The 15,806-nt window shown below is 44.9% G+C and overlaps 1 protein-coding gene across 4 annotated transcripts in view; it reads left to right on the forward strand.

The window, feature by feature from the left end:
* lima1a (LIM domain and actin binding 1a) overlaps nt 1–15,806 on the forward strand; it is a 143,366-nt gene that overhangs the window by 72,398 nt on the left and 55,162 nt on the right. For all 4 annotated transcript variants that reach the window (XM_072249104.1, XM_072249105.1, XM_072249102.1 and 1 more), the window contains one exon: nt 14,781–14,914. In XM_072249104.1, the coding sequence (XP_072105205.1) occupies nt 14,781–14,914 (134 nt within the window). The remainder of the gene's footprint in view (nt 1–14,780; nt 14,915–15,806) is intronic.

Here is a 15,806-nt window from a genome sequence, read left to right on the forward strand (position 1 = left end):
TACTCCTTCTGAAGTCAACAACCAATTCCTTCATCTTGCTGACGTTGAGGGATAGGTTATTGTCTTCGCACCATGCCACCAGGTTCTTAATTTCCCCTCTGTACTCAAACTGATCATTACCCGAGATATGGCCTACAATTGTGGTGTCATCAGCAAACTTGCATATTGAGTTCGATGGAAACTTGGCTACACAATCATGGGTGTACAGTGAGTACAGCAGGGGGCTGAGTACACAGCCTTGTGGGGCACCGGTGCTCAGAGTGATTGTAGAGGAGAGCTTGTCCCCTATTTTTACAGCCTTACAACTCGAGAACTTCTCAGAAAAGAAGCAGTTCGGCTTCGCACATCTGTGCTAGACCATCAAAGAAAATCAGTCTTGTCTATCATCACATAAAGGCCACCCGAGTGTATGCTGCAGTCATCAAAGTACTGTGTAAATCAGGGGTAGGTAACGAGCAGATATTGGGATACTATGCTTATCCGGCCTACGAGCGATTTTTTTTCTCTCCCTCCCCCTCTCCCCCCCCTCTCCCCCCCCTCTCCTCCCCCCCTCTCCTCCCCCCCTCTCCCCCCCCCTCCCCCCCCCCTCCCCCCCTCTCCTCTCCCCCTCTCCTCCCCCCCTCTCCTCCCCCCCTCTCCTCCCCCCCTCTCCTCCCCCCCTCTCCTCCCCCCCCTCCCCTTATTCTGAGTGTTTCACGCGACCTCACTGATGGACATACATGGCGTCTTGTTACACTGGCCCCAGGTTTCATTTTGTTCCAAACCAAACACTGGTATATACAAATGACGGGAAGGCAGACTACCTTATTAATATGTATTAGATACTCTCCGTGCACGCGCAGGTTTTCAGATGGGATCATTCAAATTTGTAAACAGAAATAGTGTCACTATATTTTAACAAGAAATCCGTGCTAAATATCCAGATATTTACATGTGCTACGATACTTGTTGAATAACTCGCGTTTCGAAATAAAATCGAAGAAAAAAATTCCAATGGTAATGAATGCAAAACGCAGGAAGGTAGCCACTGAGTGCCGACATTTCCAAGACACTTGGACATTAGATTACTTCATCGAGCAAGCTGGGAAACCAGTTTGTCTCATTTGCCTAGAAAATGTTGCTGTGAAGAAGGTGGTAAATATCAGGTGACATTACGAGACCAGTCATCGTGGAAATTTTAACAAGTTTACTGGGCAAGCAAGGAAGTTTGAAGTTGAGCGAATGAAGGCTAGTTTCGGAAAACAAACATCATTTTTTGCCAAGAAAAACAGTGAAAATGAAGGAAATACCCCTGCTAGCTACGAAGTCTCAAAACGTGTTGAAGAAAAGATGAAGCCTTTTACAGATGGAGAGTTTGTCAAAGAATGTTTACTGGCAGTGGTGGATATTGTTTGTCCTGAAAATAAATCTTTATTTGCATCTATCAGCCTGTCAGCAAGAACGATCACACGGCGAGTTGAAGAAATGACGTTAAAAGTTGTTTAAGGGATGCCTGCAATGAATTGCATATTTTTTCAATTGCGCTTGATGAGAGTACAGACTTGAGAGACACTGCTCTACTTGCAGTGTTTGTGCGAGGAGTGACCTCAACTTTTCAAATTTTTGAAGAGTTTATTCAATTAATTCCTATGAAGGACACAGTTACTGGAGCAGACATTTTTGAAGCTTTGTTGAAAATGATGTCAGAAATGAAACTTAATGTGTTGAAGCTAATTGGCATCACAACTGATGAGGCACCAACAATGGTGGGACAGAAAAAAAGCATCATTGCATTGCTGCAACGACAAATGGAAAATCTTGGAATCGCACAGAAACTGGTTAAAATTCATTGCATTATCCATCAAGAGGCATTATGTGTCAAATCTTTGAAATTAAAGGATGCTATGGACATCGTTGTGAAGGCAGTGAATCTGATCCTATCTCGTGGATTGAATCATCACCACTTTCAGCAGTTTTTGTTGGATACAGAGGCAGAATATGGGGACCTGGCTTATTTCTGCAATGTACGCTGGCTTAACCGAGGGTCAGTGCTGGAAAGAGTATTTGCATTACATGAAGAGGTGGCAATATTCCTTGAAAGCAAAAATGAGGATGCTTCACATTTTCGTGATCCTGATTGGCTTGCAACCTTGGCATTTCTTGTGGACATTACATCTCATTTAAATAACTTGAATTTACAACTTCAAGGGAAAAAAAATCAGCTGATACATGAAATGTATGGTCATATTGTGGCCTTTGAAAGAAAGCTGCAATTGTGGGAGTGCCAGCTTCAAAAAGGAAATTGTGCACACTTTCCCACTTTTCTTAAAAAAAAAGTAAAGCACAAGATCCAGGCATTTTTGTGAATATGGACAAAGAATTGAGAAAAGAGCTTTCATCTCATTTTGCTGATTTTCGCTTGCATGCAAATGAGTTCAAGCTGTTTGCTACTCCATTTGATGTAGAAGTGGACAGTGCATCGGAAATTTTTCAAATGGAATTGATTGAGATGCACTGTGACGACATATTGAGATCGAAATTTCATTCTGAAGATGTCAGTGCTTGACTTCTATAAAAAATATATTCATCCAAGTGGGAAGTATCCTAACTTAGTGGACCATACAAAAAAGATGGCATCATTGTTTGGCAGCACTTACCTGTGTCAGCAATTATTTTCAAAAATGAAGCACACCAAGAACCATTTGAGAACAAGATTGACTGATGCCCATCTGGATAATGTCTTGCTCTTGGCATCAACAAGTCTGACACCGAATACTGAGAAGCTTTCAAGCAACAAACAGCATCAAGTTTCACATTGATTTATTGACTGTTTGCATTAAAGTGTTCTTTTTTTATTATACTTAATTTACCACCATTCAATGCATCATGTTCATACGTTTTATGTTTAAAGATTCTTTGTGTCCTTTTAATAGATTCAAAAGATGCCTTGATTGAAATAAATTGCAACTAAACTGAGTTCTTTGATTACTAATTGGCATCCTTGGTTAAGCACAAATGATTTTCTAGCATGTGTTATTCATTAATTTGAGCCAGAACATAACTAGATGTATTTAAATGAATAATTCCCATATGGCATTTATCTGGCCCACCGTCCGCTCATTAATACGCTATCCGGCCCACAGAGGCAAATAGGTTGCCGACCCCTGGTGTAATTGCTGTAAGGGAGTTTACACCCAGCAATCTCTCACAAGGAGCATCTGCTTGTAGGTTGAGGGGTAAATATTGGCCAGGGTACCTGGGATGATGATTCTTGGGTGTAGTGGGATTTTGGGTGTAATAGGCTACGAACTCTTAAAGCTCAAAATAAATTTATTATCAAAGTACGTATAACATATACAACCTTGAAATTCATTTTTTTGCAGCATCCACAGGAAAACTAAGAATACAATAGCATCTACACATAACAAAGACTGACAACTCATGCAAATAATTTAAAAAGTAATCAAAGCTGCAGAGGCCTTGAAAGTGAGTCTACATGCAGCAGAGTTAGTTCAGCGCTGAGGCGGGTGAAGCCTGTCAAGGAACCTGATAGCTGCAGGGCAACAACTGCTCCTGAACCTGCCTGCGTGGGACCCAAGACTCCTGCACTTTCTGCCTGATGGTAATAGCAAGAAGAAGGGAAGATAGGTCAAACGCAGGCAGATGGGACAGGTGGAACATCTTGGCTGGCACAGAGTAGTAGGGCTGAAAACCAGTTTGTTTTCTGTTCTCAGTTGAGGTGATCTCTGGTATTCTAAATTGGGATGATCTTTACAACCTCTTGGGAAAACTGTATACCCCTTTAATTGACTTGTACAAATGATGGTGAAATGCTTTCTATGCTAGGAGGTGAACAGAGACTTATCACAAGCAAATAGAACGCAGTAAAGTTGAAAGGGATGCATTGGGTGCTGTAACCTCTCTGCTGTCTGGCTGTGCGCATTCTTCTTTTCCTCCCTTCCCCCAAGCACCAGTTCTTAATGGTTTTAGTGCTTTAGACAGGAGAGGTTATTAACAGAGATATATAACCATGTAATTGCTTAACACAAGTTTTCAGGGTCCACTCTATTTTTCACTTTGCTGTTTTAGAAGCTCAGACTGATTTTAACTATATTAGCCCACAGTGGCTGTTGAGCTCTGCACAAACCAGAGAGAGGCCTGAACACTCTCTTGTGTCTTCCATTCCCCCACTTCAACCATGAAGTGCAGAGCAATACAGGTTCAGTCTGTTCCTCATAGTGATGGCTTCACGCTCTGTACAACTGATGAAGCATTGACAGCTGGAAAGAGAGGTGGGTAATTTAGGATTGTGTTTCCTACCTTGCCTCTGTTTTTTGCTTTTTGCTGTAACCTGTATCACTCTTGCTTGGTCTGCCCTCCTTGTGTAGCTGATACTGATCATTCAGTCTTCAGAGCCTTCAGTTGCCTAGGGCCAATGCACTAAATTTCCTCCTTGAATCTTGCCACAGACCTTTCAAGATACAGCTCAAAACCTACCAGTTCAATAAGATGGAATGACTGAGCTCTTCAACCCCTTTAATTTGCTGTACTTCTGCAAAAGACAGACTAACCTGCAGAACTCAATGATGAATTTAATGGACACTGGGTCTTAAGGCTCCCAACACAATTGTCTTCTTGTATTGGTAGAAGCCAGAGAAAACTTGAGATTTTGTTCAGGCCAATACTGTAAGGATTTTTGGCTAAAAATAGCTCAGCATCCACTAAGCCTTTATGAAAGAAGTATGTGCTCTCAACTCATTGTGTTCCTCCAGCAGATTGTTGCTCTGGATTCTAGCACCTGCAATCTTATGTCTTCAGTATAAAACTAACTTTATCTTAATAATGATGAAAGGTCATTGGCCTGAAACATTATCCCTGTTTCTTTATCTACAGATACTGCCCAGCCTGATTATTTCCAGTATTTCCTGTTTTTATTTCACATTTCCAGTGTCTATAGCACCTTAGCCTTCTGAAGGACAAAAGCTTCATTGTAACTTAGCCCAGTAACTATTTTGATTAAAATAAGATGAAAATAATAATAAAATTACTCAGATGTCTGCATTTTGCTGATCGACTGGCAATTATTGTACTGTGGCAACCCATTTTCCTAGCACCCACGAACCGGCTCACGAAACAGTGCGTACAGGTAGAGGGCCGGCCCCAAAAAGGGCGCCAGGCCATCTTCACCAGCAGGGGGAAAATCCCGTGCGCGGAAAGGATCCGGGAATATGCATTCCCCACAGCAGTCCCACCCCAGGGAGGGCGGGAATGGGAAGGCTTTAAAGCAGGCTGCGAAGTTTGAATAAATCTCTTTCATCGCAACTCCAACTCACCGACTCTGTGTGGTTATTCTAGCGCTGTGTGTAGCACACCGCTACATTTGGTGACCCCGACGGCCCAAACGATATTTGGGTCAGAGATGACCGATGCCGCATCTGTTCACGCAGTTTCGTTACAACTGCCAAGCTTTTGGCCGCTGAGACCCCATCTGTGGTTGGAACAGGCAGAAGCTCAATTCCGCATTCGGCAGATAACCTTGGAGTCCACTCGCTACTACTACTATGTGCTGAGCTCTCTCGACCAAGAGACTGCTGCACAAGTTGAGGAGTTTATACAGTCGCCCCTGGAGAATGGCAAATACACAGCATTCAAAGCCCTGTTCATAAGGACTTTTGGACTTTCACGGTGCGAAGGAGCACGCCGCTTAATGCACCTGGATGGCTTGGGAGACAGGCCGCCGTCGGCATTAATGAACGAAATGCTGGCCTTGGCTGAAGGACACAAACCCTGCCTCATGTTTGAGCAGGCGTTCCTAGAGCAACTGCCCGAGGACATACGCCTGCTGCTGTTCGACACAGATTTCAGCGACCCCTGGGAGGTGGCGGTTCGAGCAGATGTGTTGTGGAATGCCAAGAAGGAGAGAGGGGCATCCGTCGCACAGATCACCAAGCCGCGTGCCCAACGACAGACCAGACCAGGCCTGGTAGCAGAGCCCAACGAACAATGGTGCTTCTACCACCAGCGGTGGGGCACAGAGGCCTGCTGCTGTAAACCACCCGGGAAATGCCAAGGCCCAGCCGCTGCCAATCGCTACGGCGGCTGGCCATCAGGACAGCCTCCTGTACGTCCGGGACAAGCAGTCGGGATGCCGATTTTTGGTCGACACCGGAGCGGAGATCAGCATTTTACCTCCAACGAGTTACGACACCGGCAACAGAGAACCCGGACCCACCCTGAGAGCCGCAAATGGCAGCACAATACGAACCTACGACACCCGCACGGTGCGGCTACAGTTCAGCTCCAGCCGGTTCACGTGGGACTTCACACTGGCCGCCGTGGCCCAAGCACTCCTGGGGGCGGATTTTCTGTGAGCCCACAGCCTGCTGGTTGACCTGCAAGGGAAGCGACTAGTCCACGCCAAGACTTTTCAAACGTTCTCCCTGGGTGAAGCAAGGTTGCCAGCCACACACCTGGACTCCATCACACTGTCCAATGATGAATTCACCAGGGTCCTGGCAGATTTCCCATCAGTACTGACACCGCCGTTCACGGCAGCCATGCCCAGACACGGAGTACAGCACCACATCCCGACCCAGGGACCACCCCTCCACGCCCGTGCTCGAAGGCTTCCCCCGAACAAGCTCCGACTGGCGAAGGAGGAGTTCAAGAAGATGGAGGAATTGGGGATCATACGACGGTCTGACAGCCCATGGGCCTCCCCCCTGCACATGGTGCCCAAGGCAATGGGGGGCTGGAGACCATGCGGTGACTACCGCAAGCTGAACAAGGTTACAATGCCAGACCGCTACCCTGTGCCGCACATTCAAGACTTTGCAGCAAACCTACACGGCGCAAGGATCTTTTCCAAGGTAGACCTCGTCTGGGGATACCATCAAATCCCGGTACATCCGGACGACATCCCCAAAACAGCACTCATCACCCCGTTCGGACTTTTCAAATTCCTCCGAATACCGTTTGGTCTAAAGAATGCCGCACAGATGTTCCAGCGGCTAATGGACGCGGTGGGATGCGACCTGGACTTTGCATTCATCTATTTGGACAACATCCTCATAGCCAGCAGCAGCAGTCAGGAGCATCTGTCCCACCTCCGCCAGCTCTACTCCCGCCTGAGCGAATTCGGTCTTACAATCAACCCGGCCAAATGCCAGTTCAGACTCGACACCATCGACTTCCTGGGCCACAGGATTACTAAAGACGGGGCAACCCCTCTGCCCGCCAAGGTAGACGCGGTCCGCCACTTCCCCCGACCCAACACAGTCAAAGGCCTGCAGGAATTCGTGGGTATGGTGAATTTCTACCACCGTTTCCTCCCCTCAGCAGCCCGAACCATGCGCCCCCTGTTCACCCTGATGTCGGGTAAGGGCAAGGACATTACCTGGGACGAAGAGGCCGCAGCCGCTTTCGTTAAAACCAAAGAAGCCTTGGCAAACGCCGCAATGCTAGTGCACCCCAGAACGGACGTTCCTACTGCCCTCACAGTGGACGCATCCAACACAGCAGTCGGTGGAGTGCTGGAACAACTCATCGAGGGTCGCTGGCAACCCCTGGCGTTCTTCAGCAAACACCTACGACCACCTGAACTCAAATACAGTGCTTTCGACTGGGAGCTATTGGCACTATACCTGGCAATCCGGCATTTCAGGTACTTCTTAGAAGGTAGGCCCTTCACCGCGTTCACAGACCACAAACCGCTTACCTTTGCATTCACGAAGATGTCCGACCCCTGGTCGTCCCGCCAGCGGCAACATCTGTCCTACATCTCCGAGTACACGACGGACATCCAGCATGTCTCAGGAAAGGACAACGTCGTGGCGGACGCACTATCCAGACCTACCATACAGGCCCTGTCCCAGGGGGTGGACTATGCAGCGCTGGCAGAGGCACAGCAGGCAGACGCTGAGATCCCCAGTTACAGGACTACAGTCTCCGGTTTGCAGCTCCAAGACCTCTCCGTAGGCCCAGGTGAGAGGACCCTACTATGTGACGTAGCCACCGGCCAACCCCGCCCTGTCGTCCCAGCAGCCTGGCGCCGGTGGGTTTTCAAATCCATTCACAACTTAGCGCATCCCTCCATCAGGACAACCGTCCAGCTAGTCACCAACAGGTTTGTGTGGCAATGGGCCAAAACGTGCATGCAGTGCCAAACGGCCAAGGTGCAGCGGCACACCAAGGCTCCGACACAGCAGTTCAAACCCACCCGCCGGAGGTTCGACCACATCCATGTGGATATCGTGGGGCCCCTGCCAGTGTCACAAGGAGCGTGGTACCTTCCAACTATGATAGACTGGTTCACCAGATGGCCAGAGGCAGTCCTGCTCACTGACACCACCTCCGAATTCTGCGCCTGAGCACTGATCGCAACCTGGGTAGCCCGCTTCGGGGTACTGGCCCACATTACCTCCGACAGGGGCGCCCAGTTCACCTCCAGCCTGTGGTCGGCTATGGCCAGCCTTTTAGGATCACAGCTACACCACACAACTGCCTACCACCCACAGTCGAACGGACTAGTGGAGTGTTTCCACCGTCACTTGAAGTCGGCTCTCATGACCCGCCTGGAAGGGCCTAACTGGGTGGACGAGCTTCCCTGGGTCCTGCTCGGAATCCGCACGGCACCCAAAGAGGATCTGCACACCCCGTCGGCCGAGTTGGTGTACAGCACACCCCTGGTCGTCCCAGGAGAGTTCATACCAGCCCCAAGGGGGCAAGAGGAAGAACCCGCAGCAGTCCTGGACAGACTACGGGACAGGCTCGGTAACCTGGCCCCCATACCCACTTCACAGCACGGACAGAGCCCGACCTGCGTACCCAAAGACCTGCAGAACTGTAAGTTTCTTTTTGTACGACGGGGCGGACACCGGGCACCGCTACAGCGGCCCTACGAGAGGCCGTTTAAGGTGATCAGGAACAACGGGTCCATGTTCGTGCTGGACATTAGGGGGAGAGAGGAGGTTTTCACGGTGGACCGACTCAACCGGCCCATGTGGACTTGGCGCAGCTGGTCCAGGCTCAGGCACCGCGGTGCAGGGGCAGACTCCCCCAAACAGAGGCCGATCCAGACTGTGGACATCTTCACCAGCAGGGGGAAAATCCCGCACGTGGAAAGGGTCTGGGAATATGCATTCCCCATGGTAGTCCCGCCCCAAGGATGGCGGGAAGGGGAAGGCCTTAAGGAGGCCGCGAAGTTTGAATAAATCTCTTTATTGCAACTCCAACTCACCGACTCCATGTGGCTATTCTTGCGCTGTGTGTAGCACACCACTACAGTACTAACTTTGAATTTGGCAGGATGTTGGCAAATTATCAACCTATACTATATTTTATTGTTGGGTTAATGAATGTTGTAATTTATCCTGTCCTGGACCTTGGAGAGACACTTCTGTTCACTTGCCAATCTGAGGCAATAGTCAGGAATTCCTGAAGAGAGGAAAATGAAGTGTAGTTTTTCAGCAAAAATTTTCTGTAATCTATCAAAAGCACTTAAACTCAAAAACAAGTGCTAGTGTGGTCTTGAGCAGATTACATGTGGGCCAAGAAAGTGACTCTTGGTCACCAATTTGATTGCAGCCAAGCCAGATCCTGTTACAGTTCACCATGTCTGTGCTGCCTTCTAAAAGAATCCATTAGTCCCCCTCCCCAGTTCAATTCCCAGAGCTCTGATTTCCCATTTCAAATAAAATGGAGCTTTTACACATATGTTGAAGACAAATTATATTTGACTGACATGGTTCCTTCATTAAAAAATTCAAAGGAGATATTTCAGAAAGGCATTTAGCAAAGTATCAGATTTGCTGAGAAAATTTGTGGAATTAAAGAGCCATTAACGGGTGAAAATGAAATATGGTTTTAAGACAGGGAATGTAGAGCTGTGATTGATAAATTTGTTTTCCAGACTGGAGTACGGGAGACTGTTCCTTGGTGGAGCAGTGGGGGAGGAGTGGTGGTCATTGGTAAACCACTACTTTTGACGTATCTGACTTCTTTCTGTGGGTCTCGAGGAAATAAACTCAAAGTTGGAAGTATAGTTACCATTCAGGAAAATGGTAATAGACTAGAAGAGGACATGAGGTGATCGAATAGACAGATGTGACAGGTGAAATTTAATAGACTAGTGTGAAATTCCTATGCTTTGGGGAAAGGAACAAAGTGAAAAAATGCAGACAAAATGGCATAGTTGTAATGGATGTGAAGGAACAGAGTTTACAATATAAATTCCATATAGGACATTGAGAGAGCAGTTAATAAAGGAGATTGGATTCTAGGCTTCATGACCAGAAGAGAGTACAAAAACCAGGAAACATTTGCAATCAAATTTCAGTCATTTGAACCTTTATACAAGACTGCTTAGGTTGCACTTGGAGTTTGGTGCCCAGTTCTGGTCACCAAATTTTCGGAGGACAAGGACCTTGAAGGTGGTGCAGAAAACACCCTGTTGCCTCAGATAATACAATTGATAATATAATAAAGTTAATACAATAGTTCAATTCCCACCATTGCCTGTAAGAAGTTTGCACATCCTTCCCTTGATCACGCAAGTTTCCTCTGGGTTCTCCGGTTTTCTCCCACATTCCAAAGTTATGGTGTCATTGGGTGGTGCAGGCTTGTTGGTCTGAAAGGGCCAGTTACCATGCTGTATCTCTAAATAAATAAATACATTTACTCTTATAGGTTTGGAGTTGAGAGATTTCCGTGGTAAATTCAAGCTCAAGAATAAACTGCGATTATTCTCTTTGAAATAAAGAAAGTTGACAGGAGATTTAATAGGACAAGATAATGTTGGGTCTCAGTGGGAAGTTTTTAACCATTGACAAATTGTTCAAAGACCAAGATGAAGAGATTCAAGGTAGACAAAAAGATGCAGGACAGATGTGAAGAAAATTATTTAAAGAGCCCCCCTTTTTTTTTGTACCATCTATCTCAAAACATCAAGAAGTGAGAGTATTGGAGAAACAATCGAAAGTAGCGTTGAATTGCGAATAATTTCCCAATTGGTTTGGCAGAATCTTAATCCAATTGATGGTTAAACTATTCAAGCCCTGAAGCAGCCAATTTTTACTAGTCTGTCCTATCAGGATGGCAACTTAAAGTGCAGCTGTCTTCAAGATAACTGTGTTTTCGCCCCTTTTGTACATAGCCTGAAATGTAGGTCTGTATGCACTTTCGGTATTGGAAATAGCAAAAAAAAATCATGAGCCATGAAACCTCGAGGTCAAACAATGGGTGCGTCCTCATAATTGTGTGAACATCGCATAATGTCAGGTAGTACATGTCTGAACTTGGTATATTTTCTTAATAAGATTATAGATATGAAATATTGTCTCTGCAGTAAAACTATGTTTAGTTTTGCACTTAGTGAGTTGACCAAACAGAGTGGGTGGTTTTGTTTGAAGTTTTTATTAGCCACCCACCTTCTACCTGGCTACAAAGACATAAAATTAGATATGTTTTGCACAGCAATTTGTAATCATTAGTTGCATTCCCAGTTGCATTCTTTGTTGTGTTAATCAAATAAGAGAGCAATTTGCCTCCTGGTTAACTGCCAGAGCGTCAACATGTTAAAATTTGCAGATATGATCCCAGTAAATAGGTGTACTCGACACCTAAAGAATGTTTCCCTAGTGTTTCCTATTCTTGTATTATAATTTACTTACTCTTGCTGTGCTGAAGCAGTAAGTTGATCCAATTGTTTGAATACCTTCTATATTTAATTGAGGCTAAGCACAGCTCCAATGCCATATTCAAGTTTGCTGATGATACCACTATCATTGGCTGAATGAAAGGTGGTAACGAATCAGTATTTGGGAGGGAGATTGAAAATCTTGCTGAGTGATGCCATAACAACCTCCTCACTCACTCAATGTCACAAGACCAAGGAGCTGATTATTGAGCAGGAGGAGGAAACCAGAGGTCCATGAGCCGAACCCCATCGCGGGATCAGAGGTGGAGAGGGTCTGCAATTTTAAATTCCTCGGTGTTATCATTTCAGAGAACCCATTCTGGGCCTAGCACATAAGTATAATTACAAGAAAGCATGGCAGCACCTCCACTTAGGAGTTTGTGAAGATTCTACCTGACATATAAGACTTTGACTAACTTCTATAGATGTGAAGTGGAGGGTATATTGACTGACTGCATCACAGCGTGGTACGGAAACACCAATGCCCACGAATGGAAAATCCTATAAAAAGTAGTGAATATGGCTCAGTCCATCACGGGTAAAGTCTCAACCCCGCATCATTGAGTACATCTACACGGAGCGTTGTAGCAGGAAATCAGCATCCATCATCAGGGACCCCCACCACCCAGGTCATGCTGTCTTCTCACTGTTGCCATCAGGAAGAAGGTGCAGGTGCCTCAGAACTCACGCCACCAGGTTCAGGAACAGTTATTACCCCTCAACCATCAGGCTTTTGAGCTAAAGATTCTTCATCTCATGTTCTCAATACTTATTGCTTGTTTTTTTTTTTAACACTTGCACAGTGTATTGTCTTGCACATGGGTTGTTTGTCTTGTGTGCAGTTTTCCATTGAGTCTATGGTGTTACTTTGTATCTACTGTGAATGCCCACAGAAAAACGTAGCTCACGGTTGTACGAGGGTGATTGATAAGTTCGTGGCCTACGGTAGGAGGAGTCAATTTTAGAAAACCTAGCACATTTATTTTTCAACATAGTCCCCTCCTACATGTACACACTTAGTCCAGCGGTCCTGGAGCATACAGATCCCTTCTTTGTAGAAGTGGTCCACAGCAGGGGTGATTGATAAGTTCGTGGCCTAAAGTAGAAGGAGATGAGTTATACAGCTCTCGTTACATGCAGTTCAACTCTGAGTAATTATGCAGAAAGTTTGAAGTTAATAACTCATCTCCTTCTACTTTAGGCCACAAATTTATCAATCTTCCATTAAAAATAACTGCCCATTATCTCCCTGCCCCCCATCCCCACCAACTTCAGATGCTTAGTGCTGATTTGCAAGATTACTACTTGCAGAACACAGCATCAAGATGAAGGCATGTGGCTGAGCTATATAACTATTCATTATAAATACCTACTCTTGTAAAATATTCAGAAGGAAATTCAACCAATTTTTGAACAGTATGGCAGTTCATGATCTGAACTTCTCTCAGTAAGTCTTTTCTATACACTCGCCCTATTTAGAGTGAAGATGTGAGCACTATATCCTGGTGTTGACAGTGTTTGTGACTTTTTAATCCTGGCTTTAGATAGGCACCTGTGTAAAGTCAGAGCAAGCAAGCTTGCTACCATATATAAGAGAATTAGACTTGTCCAGTTTAAGTTCCAGGAGTAGTTAGGTTGCCAATGCTGCTTAAGTATGATCTGCCTGAACAAGTAGCACTTTGTAAAAATTAAATGAATGTGTGATTTTAGCTGCTCATTCATGGGGACTTTGATCTGAGGCCTGAAATGTTGACTGTTTCTCTTTTTGCAGATGCTGCCTGACATGAGTTTTCCAGTGTTACCTGTTTCATTTCACATTTCCAGCAAGTGGATTTTTAAAAATTTTCTTTGGCTGCTATTTTGCACCTCCTGAGTTGACTGGCTTAAACCAATAGAGAGTTGGAGAGAGCAGCTGATTATTTGTCTTTGCTGGTACAAGAACTGTGGCCCAGGAAGTGTATTCACTTCAATACACATTGAAGTGAAAGCGATAAAAGGGTGTGGCTTTTCATGTGTCTAGTTGGAATTAGTTTATTATTGTCATATATACTAATATACAATGAAAAGCTTGTCTTGTATTCTGTGCATATAGATCAAATCATTACTACACATTGAGTTTAATATGAGATAAAACAACAACAATGCAGAATTAAGTGTAACAGCTACAAATAAAGTGCAGTGCAGGTAGACAGTGAGGTCAAGAGTTAATTTTGTCATACTAGGTTCCCAACCTTTATGCCATTAAGCAAGTGGTCCATGCACCCCAGGTTGGGAACCCCTGTGTTAGGCGAGTTGTTCTATTGTCTATAACAGCAGGGTAGAAGCTGTTGAGTTTGGTGGTATGTGGCTTTTTGTATCTTCCTGATAGGAGAGGGGAGAGGAGAATATTTGGGTTGGGTGGGGTTTTGATTTTGCTGTCTGCTTTACCAAGGCAGTGAGAAGTATAGACAGATTCCATGGAGGGGAGGCTGATTTCCATGATGTGCTGAGCTGTGTCCACAACTCAATTTCAAAAAAAATCTAACTTGATATATTTGTTTTTAAAATCATGTAATTTTCCTGGATTGAAATCAGTATTACATAATCCAGAAAATAATTTGGCTATGTCCTTTCATTGGCAACTAGTCAATATCTGACTTCCCTTTTTCCTAGTTTGAATAGCAGCAGCAATGATCGCAGAACAGAACAGGGGTCAAAACAATAGGACCAGTTTCTGTTCTATACGACAACATTGGCTAAGATTTTAGAACTGCATTAAAATAATATCGTGGGAAGCTTACGGTTAGTAATCGATGCCATGGTTTGCTGTTTTAAAGATGCCAACTTCCATTAGAATCATGGAAGTCTGCCGATGTTAAGTGATTCATTGTTTACCATTGATAAGTCATTTGTTCAGTCAGTAATAAATACATGGAGTTGTGTAGAGGTATTTGAATTGTCAACAAGTATCCAGTAGACCCTCTTAACGCTTTTTCTTATAGCATCTTAAACTGACGAAGCTGTTATCATTGCATGCTGTTAGGGTCACCAGTTTACAAGTATAAATTTTTCCCCGGTGGTCTTGTTTGTCAAAATTGTACATATACATTTTTTTCCATCTGTACAGGCAAGCCTAGAGAACATGGAGCGATCACCATTCAGCAGAGGGCAATGGGCCTCTCAATCACTGCGCATCACCGCAAAGGAGTTGTCCATAGTTAATAAGAGGGGATCAGTCGCACTCAGGGAACGTTTTTCTAAGTAAGTAATCCAACATTCTCTTAAAGAAATCAGGAGCCTTTTCAGTGTACAAAACATGAATTCTGTCTGTTCTCACTGCGTCATATCACCCTGGAAGAGTGGTTGGTAAAGTGGTTTAGGAGAAATATAAGCACAGCCTTAAACTAATGAGTGTAATTGTTCCAGGTTGAATTGAGCACAACAAATGAAATCTAGATCCTCGTGGAGATGGGAGAGTACCTCAAATTTAGAGGAACACACAATATGCTGGAGGAACTCAATGACTCGGGCAGCATCTATGGAAAGAAATGGATAGTCGGCATTTCAGGTTAAGACCCCTCATCAGGACTGGAAACAAAAATGGGAGGTAGCCAGCTTCCCCCTCTTTTCCTCCCTCTTCTCACTTCTTTATACTGGCTATCACCCATCTTTCTTTCCAGTTAGCTGAAGGGTCTCGACCCAAAATGTTGACCACCCATTTCCCTCTGTAGGTGCTGTCTTGGCCTACTGAGTTTTTCCAGCACCTTGTGTGTTGCTCCAGATTTTCAGCATTTGCCGTCTCTCTTGCACCCAGCAGACTGACAGCATACACAGAGGGTGACATTATGTAACATGTATCATGCTAATACTTTGAAAGAGATTTTAGTAACATTTTTTCCTAAAAAAAATCTCTGTAGTAAATATGTCCCTTTAAAGAAAGTAAACTGTTGGTCTCTGAAGCAGCTGATTTTTGATTTGAAGTCTCCAATTCTCCTCTTTATCCTTTGTGCCCATTTATTTTCTCACTTTTCTCTCCACTCCTGGAGGTATTAGTTCCGTGCAACAGCTGATCGATAAAACCATGCCTGAATGCTGCCTGTTCATGTTTGAGTCATGATGCTGTATACTGGCTTGCAAATGGACTGTGACGAAT

Source organism: Mobula birostris, chromosome X (genome assembly GCF_030028105.1).
Source record: "Mobula birostris isolate sMobBir1 chromosome X, sMobBir1.hap1, whole genome shotgun sequence".
Lineage (NCBI taxonomy): Eukaryota > Metazoa > Chordata > Chondrichthyes > Myliobatiformes > Myliobatidae > Mobula > Mobula birostris.